The sequence below is a fragment of the Callospermophilus lateralis genome, chromosome 3 (assembly GCF_048772815.1).
Source record: "Callospermophilus lateralis isolate mCalLat2 chromosome 3, mCalLat2.hap1, whole genome shotgun sequence".
Taxonomy (NCBI): Eukaryota; Metazoa; Chordata; class Mammalia; order Rodentia; family Sciuridae; genus Callospermophilus; species Callospermophilus lateralis.
Genome location: NC_135307.1, coordinates 194,186,530 through 194,199,735, shown reverse-complemented (window position 1 = coordinate 194,199,735; position 13,206 = coordinate 194,186,530). Strand labels below are relative to the sequence as shown.

At 52.5% G+C, this 13,206-nt stretch overlaps 2 protein-coding genes across 3 annotated transcripts; one reads left to right on the top strand and one right to left on the bottom strand.

Moving 5' to 3' along the window:
* Positions 1–1,665: 1,665 nt before the first annotated feature.
* Positions 1,666–4,987, top strand: Ube2c (ubiquitin conjugating enzyme E2 C). 2 transcript variants are annotated; one of them, XM_076849205.2, is made up of 6 exons: positions 1,666–1,832; positions 2,326–2,353; positions 2,961–3,047; positions 4,021–4,225; positions 4,329–4,388; positions 4,753–4,987. In XM_076849205.2, exons 1-6 carry the CDS (start codon positions 1,732–1,734, stop codon positions 4,809–4,811), a joined length of 540 nt encoding a protein of 179 aa, XP_076705320.1. In that variant the 5' UTR covers positions 1,666–1,731; the 3' UTR covers positions 4,812–4,987. The 2 variants fall into 2 exon arrangements, with proteins under 2 accessions (XP_076705320.1, XP_076705321.1); XM_076849206.1 differs by lacking the exon at positions 1,666–1,832 and adding an exon at positions 2,014–2,068.
* A 4,772-nt stretch (positions 4,988–9,759) lies between these two features.
* Positions 9,760–12,809, bottom strand: Tnnc2 (troponin C2, fast skeletal type). Its single transcript, XM_076849204.2, has 6 exons — positions 12,700–12,809; positions 10,811–10,862; positions 10,557–10,700; positions 10,363–10,477; positions 10,136–10,272; positions 9,760–9,932 (listed from the first exon to the last, which is right to left on the bottom strand). The coding sequence occupies exons 1-6, from the start codon at positions 12,700–12,702 to the stop codon at positions 9,901–9,903; spliced, it is 483 nt and encodes a 160-aa protein (XP_076705319.1). The 5' UTR covers positions 12,703–12,809; the 3' UTR covers positions 9,760–9,900.
* Between the last annotated feature and the right edge of the window lie 397 nt (positions 12,810–13,206).

Sequence of the window (13,206 nt, the reverse complement as noted above, 5' to 3'; positions counted from 1 at the left end):
TGGTGAGCCTGCGGTGTAGTCTGCCTTGGGGGGGGTCTGACAGCACATCAAGGGCTCTGGAAGTGGGTGCAGGAAAAAAGGACAAGTACTTCTCCCCCATCTCATTGACCCAGATTTTAGAAGACAAAACTGGGAACATATACTTTGCCATCCTTCCTTGTTCCCGGTTTCTTGGGGTTTTTTCCAACTAATGCACGAATGTGGCAGAATGTGATGGCTTGTGTTTGTTTTTGGTACCCGTGATTGGACCCAGGGGCGCTTAACCACTGAGCCACATCCCTAGCCCTTATTTTTCATTTTGAGACAGGGTCTCACTAAGTTGCTTAGGGCCTAAGTTGATGAGGCTAGATCTGAACTTGCAGTCTTCTAGCCTCAGCCTCCCCAGCCACTGTGATTACAGGGATGCATCACCACAACCAGCTTTTTTTGTTCGTTTTTGATTTAATTGTTTTGTGTGTGTACCTGTGTGTTGGGCCAAGGGGGTGCTGGGGATTGAACCCTGGGCCTTGCACATGCTTTGTTCCTACTTAACTGAGATACATACATCCTCATCCCCGCCTTAGGGTTTTTGTTTTTTGGGTTGTTTTTGTTGTTGTTGTTTGTTTTGGGGTTTTTTTTGTTTGTTTTTGTTTTTTGTTTTTGAGATGGAGTCTCACTAAACTGTTTAGGGCCTCGCTAAATTGCTGAAGCTGGTTTTGAATTTGAGATCCTCTACCCTCAGCCTCCTGAGCCGCTGAGATTACAGGTTAAAACAGGGCGGGGCGCAGTAGTGCACGCCTATAATCCCAGCTACTCAGGAGTCTAAGGCAGAAGGATCTTAAATTCCAGCGGTAATTTTAAGACCACCTGGGGCTGGGGATGTGGCTCAAGCGGTAGCGCGCTCGCCTGGCATGCGTGCACCCCGGTTCGATCCTCAGCACCACATACAAACAAAGCTGTTGTGTTCCCCGAAAACTAAAAAATAAAAATACTGAAATTCATTCTCTCTCTCTCTCTCTCGCCCGCTCTCTCTCTCAAAAAAAAAAAAAAATTTTTAAGAAGACCTTATCTTAAAAGGCGGGGGAGGGGAGGAGATGTAGTTCAATGGTAGAGTGCCTGGATTAAATCCAGGCGGGCCCAAAGTCACAGCAAAACAGTTGGAGAGGCATGATAAATTCTCTAGTAGGGAGTCTGCTGTTCTGAACATCAGCCCATTCACCGTTTCCTAGGATTTTCAAATAACTTGGGACTCCAACAAAGGCATCCGGGTCATTGTAATAGGGGGAGCAGAGTCTTCAGTTTGGGGAAGGGCACCAGCGCTGCAAGACTGGAGGCCCTACCTCCTCCAGGAAGAAGGGACCGGGCCAGGCGTGCCAGCTATTTCCCAGCAAAGCTAGGCGTTGACCTTAAGCCTCGTCCCACGTGGACGTTTTCTTGGCCCTTTAATGGTCGGCGTTTTCCAAAGGCCACCAATCCACTGCAGGTTCGTTAGTTAGCGGCAGCGTCTCCTGCCAATCGGCCTTCAGCGGCAGAAGCACCGCCGCCCAATAGTGATGCGCTGGTGGGCGGGCCTAGCGGTTGCGCAGTGACAGAGCGCTCCGGCGCCTCGCATTGGCTGGATCAAACCCAAGCGAGCCTAGGATTGGCCGACCTTACCGGAGGGTTACAATTCAAACGCGGGCGGGCGGGCCCACAGCCCTGCAGTTGCAGTCCTGTTCTCCGAGTTCCTATCTCCCTGCCAGCGCTGCTGGGATGGCCTCGCAAAACCGGGACCCAGCCGCCGCCAGCGTCGCCGCAGCGCGTAAAGGAGCCGAGCCCAGCGGGGGCGCCGCCCGGGGCCCTGTGGGCAAGAGGTGAGTGGGGCGGAAGTAACGCTCGCCCGGCCTGGCATGTCCTTGGCATGGGGACCCAGAGCGAAGACTTCCGGGACCCCCTCCTCCTGGAGCGGGTAAATACACGAAGGCGGGAGCACCCGCCAGGAGCTCATGGCCTGGGCTTCCTTCTGCCCCCCTCCCGGAGCGGGTGGGTAGGTAGGGGCCACGCCAGGAACTTAGGCTGCTTTTTGAGACTCCTGAGGGAAGACGGGAGGGTAAGTACGCTGCCAGGATTCTCCCAGAAGACGCCAGAGTAGTGAGGGTTAAGAGCATGTCAGAGTCAAACTGCAGGAGCCGGGAATTAAGAAGGGTGAAAGCTCACCAGGGTCCTCCTGTGGGGATGATGAGTCAGACCTGGGAGAAGGGGGAAGCCTACATGACAGCTGCTCGGAGCAATTCCAACAGGAGAAGATGCTCCACCTGGAAAACTGACCCATCCAGACTTCCAGGTGACTCTGAATTCTTTTTGCAGGCTACAGCAGGAGCTGATGACCCTCATGGTAAGTGACTAAGTGCTATGAGATTCCAGTCAATTGGTGCGTTCTCCATCTGCACCCACTTATCAGTAGCTTCCTTCCTCTATCAATCAGACTCCTTGCTAGGTAAAAAGGTTCAGTATGATTTATTCCAGGAAGCCATTTATACTCCCACCTGTACCTTTTCTTAAAACAGTTCTAGCCCCCCCCCCGCCCCCCCACACACACAGGCATACAAGTCCTTCCCCGTTCTGCCGCTTTTCCCTACCTCCTGGTCACAAGCTTAAGCCTTTACCCACCCCCAACTTCCCATCTTGGTATTTCTAGTCCGGTCTTACCTTGGGATTCTCCCTTCCTAGTTGTCCTTTGCTAATTAATCGCTAAATACTCATTTCAGAACTTTTGAACATATTTCCAATATCGTATATTTGAATTATTAGCAACAAAATGCAGAGTTGGCCTCTGCTTCCCTTACTACCTCTCCCTCCCTAACCTGGCGATGTATCTGTTGGTTGGGTTTGGTGGCTCAATTTGAGATCAGAGTATGAGATCAGGGCAGGGGATCACCCATGACCTTGCTATGCCCTAAAGTATATGCTGCAAATCAGCAAGGGTTGTGTTTCCTCCCCAGATGTCTGGTGACAAAGGAATTTCTGCCTTCCCTGAATCAGACAATCTTTTCAAATGGGTAGGGACCATCCATGGAGCAGCTGGCACAGTAAGTACAGGGTTGGAGTTGGATGAGTGTCACTTTGCTGAGTTTGGGGGAAGGTAGGAGGTGAGATCCAAATGCCAGGTCTGCTTCAGTCTGTAAGCTGGGCAAGAGAGTTTCCTTGTGTCTGTTCACAAGCTCTGGGCCTTGTGATGACCGTGTTATCTCCTCTGTGCAATGAAAGGGTAGGTTTAAAGCAAAACTGTCCAAGGGACCAGACAACAGTGAAGTAAAAGAGCAAACACTGGCTAGTGTGAGGGCACAAGTCTCAAAAAGGCAACTTCCCATTGCTGCACATCTGGTTTAAGATAACCAGCCAGGCGTGGTGGCACATGCCTATAATCTCAGCAACTTGGGAGGCTGAGATAGGAGGATTGCAGGTTCAAGGCCAGCCTCTGAAAAAAGTGAGATGCTAAGCAACTCAGTGAGACCTTCTCTCTAAATAAAAATAGGGCTTGATGTGGTCTAGTGTCAAGTGCCCCTGAGTTCAATCTCTGGTACCAAAAAAAAAAAAGATAACTCAGACCAGGCATGGTGGCACTTGCCTATAATCCTATGAACCTGGGAGGTTGAGGCAATAGTTTGAGGCCAACCCCAGCAACTTAGCATGGCCCTGTCTCAAAATTTAAAACATCGTAATTTAAAAAGCAGGGGTAGAGCCTGGGGATGTGGCTCAGTGGTAAAGCACCCCTGGGTTAAATCCCCAGTGCAAAAAAAAAAAACAAAACTTGGAAATCCAGATCTGTGTCAATCCAGTTTTTTCATGTTAGCAACTGCGACACTAATGGGACTAAAGCACATCTGAGGCAGCCCTCGGGGTGCCAATGTGTAACATTCATACTGAAGGGTCACTGATGTCCCCCTCAGATAAGAGGAAGACCCCCAGAGCCAATGAGACAATTTGTCTACTGCCCAGTCAAACTTGAGAAGCCCTCCCTGGATTGGGCAGGCTGCTCACCTCCCTCTCCTTCCACCCCAGGTGTATGAAGACCTGAGGTACAAGCTGTCCTTAGAGTTCCCCAGTGGCTACCCCTACAACGCCCCCACAGTGAAGTTCCTCACACCCTGCTACCACCCCAACGTGGACACTCAGGGCAACATCTGCCTGGACATCCTCAAGGACAAGTGGTCTGCCCTGTATGACGTCAGGACCATCCTGCTGTCCATCCAGAGCCTGTTAGGAGGTGACTTTGGAGACCACCCCTTCCTGTCAACAGGGGCCTGTCAGGCTTTCTGTGGGTGGGTCGGCCTCTTCTACCCCCTGACCATTCTCTCCCCCCCCCACAGAACCCAACATCGACAGCCCTCTGAACACACATGCTGCTGAGCTCTGGAAAAACCCCACAGGTAGGTCCTTCTTGAGTATGGGATGATCCCTTTCCAGCTTCAAAAACTCCCTCAGAAGGAGCTCAGTGGATGGGCTGAGGGGAAAGGATGTCGACCACTTCTGATCAGCCTTGGTGCATTCTAAAGTGACAAGTTAGTCCCCTCCTTGTTCGTGGAACTTAAGGGGCTTTTGGTGGAATGGGTCACTGGCACCCTCCCCATCTTACTGGAAGCAAGTCCATCAGGAGACGATGTCCCCTGTGAGGGAAGAACAGTCCCTCCCAAGGTGCACTCGAGTGTGCTTCCCAGTCAGCTGCCCTCTGGCCGCCTCACGGCCGCTCTCCCATCTCCAGTCACTCACCCAAGACCTGCCCTTCTCTTCCAGCTTTTAAGAAGTACCTGCAAGAAACCTACTCGAAGCAGGTCTCCAGCCAGGAGCCCTGACCGGGGTTGTCCAGCTCTCTGTGTTGATTTCTCCTTAGGTAGCCTGTCCTCTTCTTGGTTTCTGTATAGGACTATGTATCTTGAGCTGTGGTATTATTTTTGTTTTGTTTCTGTCTTTTAAATTAAGTGTGGTTGAGCCCCTGCAATGTATATTAAATAAATACATTTGGTTGGTTTTTGTAAAGTTGCTGCCTTGCAATTACCCTTGGGTTGGAGGTACTCGGAGCAGGCAGAGTTCTGGCTTAAAACAGGGACTCTTGCCCTGTCACAGGGGTTGAAGCAGCTGACAGGCTGTGGGGCAATTTGTGACCTTAGTTATTTTACCACTATAAAATATGTTCATCTATAAAATATGTCACAATAATGCCTGTTGGCTGGGGGTGTAGCTTGGTGGTAAAGTGCCTGCTTAGCAGGTACAAGGCCCTGGCTTCAATCCCCAGCACCAAAATAGCCAAGGCAGGCACCAGGAACGTTGGCTTTGGGGTGGCCCAGCTGTGTTGATGAGGCAAACCAGGCCTTAGACTGAAGGGTACACCTGTCTGTGCCCTCAGAGAGGGGAGGGCCTGCCACCCACTCTGTGACAGCTGTTATGGCCCTGAAGAATAAAACTCAGGTTACCCTACAGCAAGTGCAGAGTCTGGGAAGATCACCAGGGAACACCCTCCCGCTGTGGGAATCCCCAGGTCCCCATGGAAAGCTCCAGAGGGGCACATTCACTTCCTGCTCCATCTCCACTAGCGGCTCCTCCATCTGCTGTACCCAGGTCCCCAACTGTTTAGGTTACCTTTCCTCTGGCCTATATCAGGATCTGGCCTTGAGACCCCTGGAAGAAATGTCTATGCAGACCTGCTGGGTCCCTGCAGGGGCAGGCACTGGGAAGAGCAGCCTGAGATGATGGGCCCAGCCCAGGTCCTGCAGGAAGAACTGCAAGGTAGCCGGCAGCATCCCAGTTGCTCCAACCCGCCTGGGTCTCTGCCTCAGCACCCAGCCTGGTGCCTGTCGTGATGATTTTCACCCACCTCTTTGACTCCTGTTGGCCAAGGTCCTTCTTTGCCCTGTGTTCCCCATTAAGCAAGGTAAAAGGAATTGAAGTTGTCGGGTCTAGGGTAAGAACTTGAGTGTCCTCTGTCTTCTCTCTTATGCATAGAGCTTTCTCAATTTAACATACATAGAAACCTACCAAGGATCTTGATAAAATGCAAATTTGGGGGCTGGGGCTCAGTGGTAGATCACTTGCCTAGCACATGTGAGGCACTGGATTCGATTCTCAGCACCACAAAGTTTCATTCACAACTAAAAATATGTTTGTTTTTTTTTAAATACAAATTTTAAAGGGGCAGGGTTGCCTTTTGATGTGTGGTTCTTCCAGGAGCAAGGGCACCCCCCTGGAACTTGTTAGTTCCCAACAAGCTTTCCAGGTTCTGATGTTTTCGATTTTCCAAGTCACCCAGTTAGAGGATGCCTGGGAAAGCAAAGCTCAGAACCTGGTGCTAAACTGGTTCTAATTAAAAGCTGAGGTGATGGTGCAGGCCTGTAATCCAGCACCGCAGGAAGCTGAGGCAGGCGGATGGAAAGCTTGAGGCCAGCCTCTGAAGCTTAGGCAACTTAGTGAGACCCCGTCTCAAAATAAAAAGGATTGGGGTTTATAGGTCAGTGGTTAAGCACCCCTGGGTTCAAGCCACAGTAACCTTTCCCACCTCAAAAAAAAAAAAAAAAATGGTGACACACACCTAGAATCCCAGCAGCTTGGAAAGTGAGGCAGGAGGATCACAGTTCAAAGCCAGCCTCAGCAAAAGCAAGGCCCTGAGCAGCTCAGTGAGACCCTGTCTCTAAGTAAAACACAAAATAGGGCTGGGGATGTGGCTCAGTGGTCAAGTGCCCCTGAGTTCAATCCCTGGTACAAAAAAACAAACACTGAGATATACCTATTTTTATCTGCCATGGAAAAGCATCAAAATGGGGTCCTTGATCATCGTGTTTGAACATCTAGATGGCCACTTGGCCTACTCTGTGTCCGTCACTAGGACCCAGCACTAAACTAGTTAAGAATCAATCACGTTTTCTGGAATTAAACACCAAGAAAGAGCAAAATCTACTTATGGAATTTCTAAAAGAGGAAGGAGTCAAGTCTCAGCTGCTGGTGAAGACATACAATCGAAGAAAACCAACAAAACCAAATAGATGAATTGGAGACAGATACTTCCAGTCGGTGGCTTGGCACACCAGTTCCATGAAACGTGCCATTTTGCTTAGATTTCTGACACAACAAAAAGAACTCTGAGCAGTGTATCCCTATAATCTCAGAGACTCAGAAGGCTGAGGCAAGAGGATCACAAATTCAAGGCCAGCCTCAGCAAATTAGCTCAGTGGTAAAGCATTCCTGGGTTCACACATATATACACACATATATACATATACATATGTATATTCCAGGAAATACTAGATGGTATGATATTGTTCCCATTCATGCAACATAATTGAAAGCCATGAGAGATGTGTAAAGCCCATTTCTCAGCAAGCACTTTAGGGGTATGGAGTGAAGGGGAGGAATCCAGGCTGCAGAGGTAGCTGGATGTCAGGTCTCCCAAGGATCTGAAAGGTCATATGAAGCTAACAAGCCTGGGTTTGATCCCAGTACTAAAAAAGGAAAAAAAGGGGGGGGGGACTTTGAGCCTTTTCGTGAGAACAACAGGAAGCTAACAACCTGTGGACAGGGCGGCAACTGGATGAGATTGGTGTTTAGAAAATCCTGATGGAGGGCTGGGGATGTGTAGCCCAGCACTGCCAAAAAAAAGAAACAAAGACGCTGCTGGGCTGCCCTCTGGGGAGCAAACCACAGGAAAGAGCCAGGCGAGCTAAGGCAAGCTAGTTATGCTGCCAAGTGGGCCTGAGAGGACAGGTACGGAGAGACAAAGCAGCAGGGCTGACCAGATGCAGTCGCACATGCTGGGACTCTGGAGGCTGAGGTGAAGGATCCCGAGTTCAAGGCCAGCCTCAACAAATTAGCAGGGCCTTAAGCAACTTAGACTCTGTCTCTAAAAATAAATAAAATGTAAAAGGGGGAGATTGGGATGTAGCTCATGGTAAAGCACCCCCTCATGGTAAAGCACCCCCAATTTCAATCCCCAACACCAAAAAAAAAAAAAAAAAAAAAGGGAAGTAATAGGGCTAGATCTTTTAGAGGTGGAGACTGAGTGCCAGAATTCTTCTCTTGGGCCCCATCCTCAATATCAAGCCTGAGATGGGGAACACAGGAGAACCAGACAGAGGGGAGTAGGATTCATCCATTTAAGGCATGGATTTAATTTCCTCAAATGTAAAGTGGGAATAACAGCATCTGCCTCTAGGTATGTTGTGTGGGTGAATAAGACAATGGCTATAAGGCAAGGGCACAGCCCAGAGTGGGCACTCAATAAATACTGATGGTTACCAAACCCCAGCACCAATTTCTGGCTGAAAATACAAGCTGGGAAATATATGAATAGATCAAAAACAAGAAATAAACAGGACAGGAATGGAGAAAGGGGGCTGTAGCAAAGAATGCAGTAACAGTGGGGTTGAATTTCAAGAATGATGATGATATCTAGCATATATATCATATATATACTTCTTACATATAATATTTGAGGGTTTGTTATTTTTGTGTTTGGGTACTGGGGATTGAACTCAGGGGAGCTTTACCACTGAGCCACATCCCGTCTTCTTTATTTTCAGACAGGTTCTTGCTAAATTGCCAAGGTCGCCTGCAATCCTCCTGCCTCTGTCTCCCTAGTCACTGGGATTACGGGTGTGCGCCACTGAGTCTGGCTAGCATTTTAAAATATTTACTATGTACCAGGCACTATTCTAGGCACATTGCACACAATAACTCATTCTTAAAACCCCGTGAGATTAGCACTAATCACTATCCTCATTTACAGATGAGGAAACAAGCAGAGTGGCTTAATTTGTCAAAGGCAATGAGGATTCAGACTCAGCCTGGCTCTACAGCTAAACTTCCTCTACACTTAATTAGCTCTAAGGGGGCACCTGCTGAGACCGAGTTGTTGACAAAGAGCTTTGGGAGCTATATCCTAGCCAGCCAGGGCAGGGATCAAGTGCAGAGATGGTATCTTGTTGTGAGTTGAAGATTTTATAAGAAGGAGGAAAGCATTCTAAGGAGTCAGAACAGCATGTTCTAAGGCCAGGGGCCTGGAAATGCGCCCTAGTCCACAGGAATGAGCAGTGGGAAGGTTGTGAGGGAGAGGAGGGGAGGAATTGGGAGCTGGTTCTAGAAGTTATGGAAAGCCTTGAAGCGTTTCAGAGGGGGAGTGGCCAGGGCCCATTTCATTTTTGCTCCATCATGCTATTGGCCTCTATGGAGTGCTGTGGAGAGGGCTGAAGGCAGGGAGCTGGAGGCAGACGGAGATAGGGGTCCTGGGTCGAGATGATGGGCTCAACCTCTTCTGGGCTCTCCACCCTCCCCTACAGCAAGGCACCTAGGAAGCTTGGAAAGTCGTTCAAGCAGCAGTAATGCTGGCTGAGATGGATGGACACCCCGACCCTCCTCAGCCGGATGGCCCAGAAGGAGGCAAGTCGGACACCCAAGACCCAAAGGTTCCAGAAAAGAAGGACGGTGGAGAAGTGAAGAGACTTCACCCCTCTCCCCTGGAGCGCACCTTCACCCTACCCGCCGTCCTGCGCGCCCCCTGGGGCCAGTTCCTGGACTCAGTTCCAAGTCCCTGCGGTCTCCCCTCCACTGCCAGGTGCCACCGCTGGCCCAGTGCCCGCGGCCCGGAGTCGGCGGCTACCCCGCAGGGCGCACCCGGCAGAGCGCACCCCAAGCCACCCGGGCCGCGCGGCCGCCTGGGTCTCACGCCACCGCGGGTCCCGCACTGCTGTGCAGCATCCCACCCAGGCGGCCCGAGAGCCGCAGTCCCAGTCCACCCGCGTCACTCATGTCACGAGCTGAGCTTTGCAACTTGTGCTTTTATTCCCTCCCGACGCAGCCAGAAGGGCCGCGCCTCCCGGTGGGGCAGGGACGACCGGTGGCCTGGCGCTGCCCGCGCCCGAGGGACGCGCGGTCTCAGGGGAGGCGACGGCCGGCTCCTTACTGCACACCCTCCATCATCTTCAGGAACTCTGCGGGAAGGGAGGAAGGGGGTCAGCGGTCCCTCACGGCAGCAGAGGGTGCCACCCGGCCGCCCAGGCCCCGGACCAGCCCCGGGGCTGGGAGGGAACTGGGCCGGCCCCACCAGCCCACCCACAAGGCCAAGGGCACCCGCGTGAGTGCCACCGCACTGGCACGCTGCCCCCAAAGCTCCACGTGGCCCCTGCGGCCTCACCGTCGAAGTCAATGCGGCCATCGTTGTTCTTGTCCCCGTCTTTCATCAAGGATTCGATCTCCTCGTCCGTCACGTGCTCCCCGGAGGCCCGGAAGATCTCGGCCAGCTCCTCGGCGTCGATGTAGCCGTCCGCGTTCCTGCGGGGTGCGGGGCAGGGCGCGGGTTACCTGGGTTACGCCTGACCCCCACCCTGGGCCCGCCCCAGGCGAGCCACCGGCCCCGCGCACCTGTCGAAGATGCGGAAACACTCGGCCAGCTCCTCCTCGCTCTTGCCCTTGGCGTCCTCCTTCATCTGGCGCACCATCATGACCAAGAACTCCTCGAAGTCGATGGTGCCGCTGCCTGAGGGAGCAGCGCGCTGAGCCCCGGCCGGGCCGCCCGCTCTCCCCGCCACCCCCGCCGCGGAGCGCCACCCGCCTACCGTCCTCGTCCACCTCCTCGATGATGGCGTCCAGCTCCTCTTTGGTGGGTGTCTGGCCCAGCATCCTCATGACGGTGCCCAACTCTTTGACGCTGATGTCCCCACCCCCATCAGCATCAAACATGTCAAAGGCAGCCTTGAACTCTGCCAGGGGAAGGAGAATGGGGGGCTGAGGCGAGGCTGACCCTGCCCAGAGGCCAAAAGGTTCCCCAACACACCCGCCGCCCACTGCGACAGCTGCCCAACCCACTCACCAGCGATCATCTCCTCGCTGAGGTAGGACCGGGCCTCCGCCTGCTGGTCCGTCTGCAGAAGACAGCGAGTCAGAGAGCAGAAGGGAGCGGGTTCTCCCCTGAGCCCCATTCTCCTCCACCTCCACTTTTTAAATTTTTATGTTTTGTGTGGGGGCAGAACTGGGGACTGAACCCAGGGGCTTTCTACCACGGAGCCACAACCCCAGCCCTTTTTTTTTTTTTTTTTTTTTTTTTTTGAGACAGGGCCCCCCTAAATTGCTGAAGCTGGCCTCAAAATTGCAATCCTCCTGCCTCAGCCTCCTGAGTTTTGGGGATGGGCCACTGAGCGCAGCCTCCATCCCCATTTCTGTAGGGAAGTGCCCCTGAGTCCTCCTAAAGACCAACTTGGCACACACTTCCTGGGATTTCTCCAAGACACCTGGGTTCCAGGAAACTTCACGTTTTATCTTCTGACACCCACTAACTGCCCCTCAGTGCACCCAGATCAGGCTGAAGGAGACCCAGAGTTTTCTAGCAGCACATTCTGTGCTAAGGACAAGGAAAAAAAAAAAAAAAAAAACACCAAAGGCTTTTCACTTGTCCACTGGAGGCCAGGTCAGGAATCCCCAACGACCTTGGGCAAGTCTCCAGTGACTTTGGGGGGTAAGATGAAATCAGGAATGATGAAGGGCTTGGTGTCCTGTCAGCCCACTCTAGCATGATCTTCCAATCTCCCCCTGTCCCCTAATGGTGGCTTGCACTTTAGTAGTTGCTCAATAAACATTTGTTCTCAAATAAATAATAATGCAACACAGTTATTGAGCACCTGCTAAGTGTTAGGCCTCAGACCAGACACTGAGACCACCAAGAAGAGATGGACATACAGTCTCTCCCTTCAGGGAATTTGCAGATGGGGAAATTTTAGGTCTCCTTCTCATACCTCAGTCATTGGAGTGAACGCCCCTCACACTGGGCAAAATGTTATGAGGCTTTGGTGTGAAAATACCATTCCTGTGGGGACTTCCTGGGTCAGGGGCTTGGGGCTGCGGTTGGTGGTGAAGAACCACTGAGGTATCCAAGGAGTTCTTGGGCCAGCTGGACCTGGCCCCCTCCTTCTCCCTGCCCCCTCCTCCTCCCCACCCCGGCCTCCTCCCCTCTGCTGGTCCCTGCCAGGAAGACAGGCTATTTTTAGGTGGTCTGGGCACAGCAGCTGGCCTCTGGGGTCTAGTTACTCCTTGAAGCCAAGCAGGGAGGGGACCTCAGAGGAAAATGACAACCCAAATCAAGACCCCTTCTGGGAGGATGGGGTCTCTCTAACTCTAGGCTGTCACCTTTTGCTTCTTCTGATCATGCCCAGGACCCTGGGAGCCCTGAGACTCAGAGACCACCAAGGAGAGGTGGACACAGTGTCCCTCCCCTCACAGAACTCAGACATGGGGGTCTTGAGCTTCCTTCCTGCCGTTCGGTCACTGGAGTAAACACCTCTCAGACAGCCAGCCCCAGACCCTGTGGCGTTTCCATCCTCCAGAGGACAGGAGGGTTTGGCTGGGCTTCAAAAGCCCACCCCTGCCACGGGGCTGCTGGCCGACTCACTGTGGCCCTCAGGGTCCGAATCTCCACTATGAAGGAGACAAGCGAAGGCCCCCTCCTGGCTCTACAAATGCTGGAAGGCTCAGAAGGTGGGCAGGGGATCTAGGCCCTGAGGATCCGACCCTGGACCACCCCAGCCCTCCTCATCCACGAAAAGTCAAAGGCCTTTTCCTGGGATTTCTCCAAGACACCTGGATTCCAGGAAACTTCACATTCTACCTTCCAACACCCCTAACTGCCCCTCAGTGCACCCAGATCAGGCTGAACGAGACCCAGAGACTTCTAGCAAGCCAAGGAAGGAAGTCCCTTCTTGTCCTTACCATGGTTGCTGGTCACTGGGACTCCTCTGCTGTGGGTCACCTCCTCTCCACTCCACCGCCCAAAGATGCTCTGGCCCACTCCAGCCCCCAGGATTTGTAGGGGAACCCTCTCCTCCCACCTCCCTGCTCCCCAGGACTGGATATCTTGCCCAATCAGATCCTGGGGTCATCAAGCCCCACCCCTCCCAGAGTCCTAGCCCATTACCTAATTTAGCCAAGGTCCCTTGCAGAGAAATTTAAGCCTCTGAGCAGGTGGCAGGCCTTGACGTAGTCCTAGATTCTTCTGAGGAGGGCGCGCCCTGCTCCACTACCTTAGAGCGCCCCTCCTCCAGAAGCACACTGGCTTGGAGATGGGTAAGATGGCAGAACAGTGACAACGAGGCAGCATGGTGGGATGGGAAGAGCACACAGCCTCTGCGAGCTGCCTGACCTTGGGCAGGTGGTGATGACCCTCTGAGCCTCCTTTCCTCATGGTTCCTCATAAAGAGACCATGGCCTCTGGGTGTG

Coding starts and splice junctions, on each gene's coding strand:
- Ube2c (XM_076849205.2), top strand. CDS start 1,732: ATGGCCTCGCAAAACCGGGACCCAGCCGCCGCCAGCGTCGCCGCAGCG. Junction 3,048..4,020: donor TCCATGGAGCAGCTGGCACA/GTAAGTACAGGG, acceptor CTTCCACCCCAG/GTGTATGAAGACCTGAGGTA. Junction 4,389..4,752: donor GCTCTGGAAAAACCCCACAG/GTAGGTCCTTCT, acceptor CTTCTCTTCCAG/CTTTTAAGAAGTACCTGCAA.
- Tnnc2 (XM_076849204.2), bottom strand. Junction 10,701..10,810: donor CAGCGAGGAGATGATCGCTG/GTGAGTGGGTTG, acceptor TTCCCCTGGCAG/AGTTCAAGGCTGCCTTTGAC. Junction 10,478..10,556: donor CGAGGAGGTGGACGAGGACG/GTAGGCGGGTGG, acceptor CTGCTCCCTCAG/GCAGCGGCACCATCGACTTC.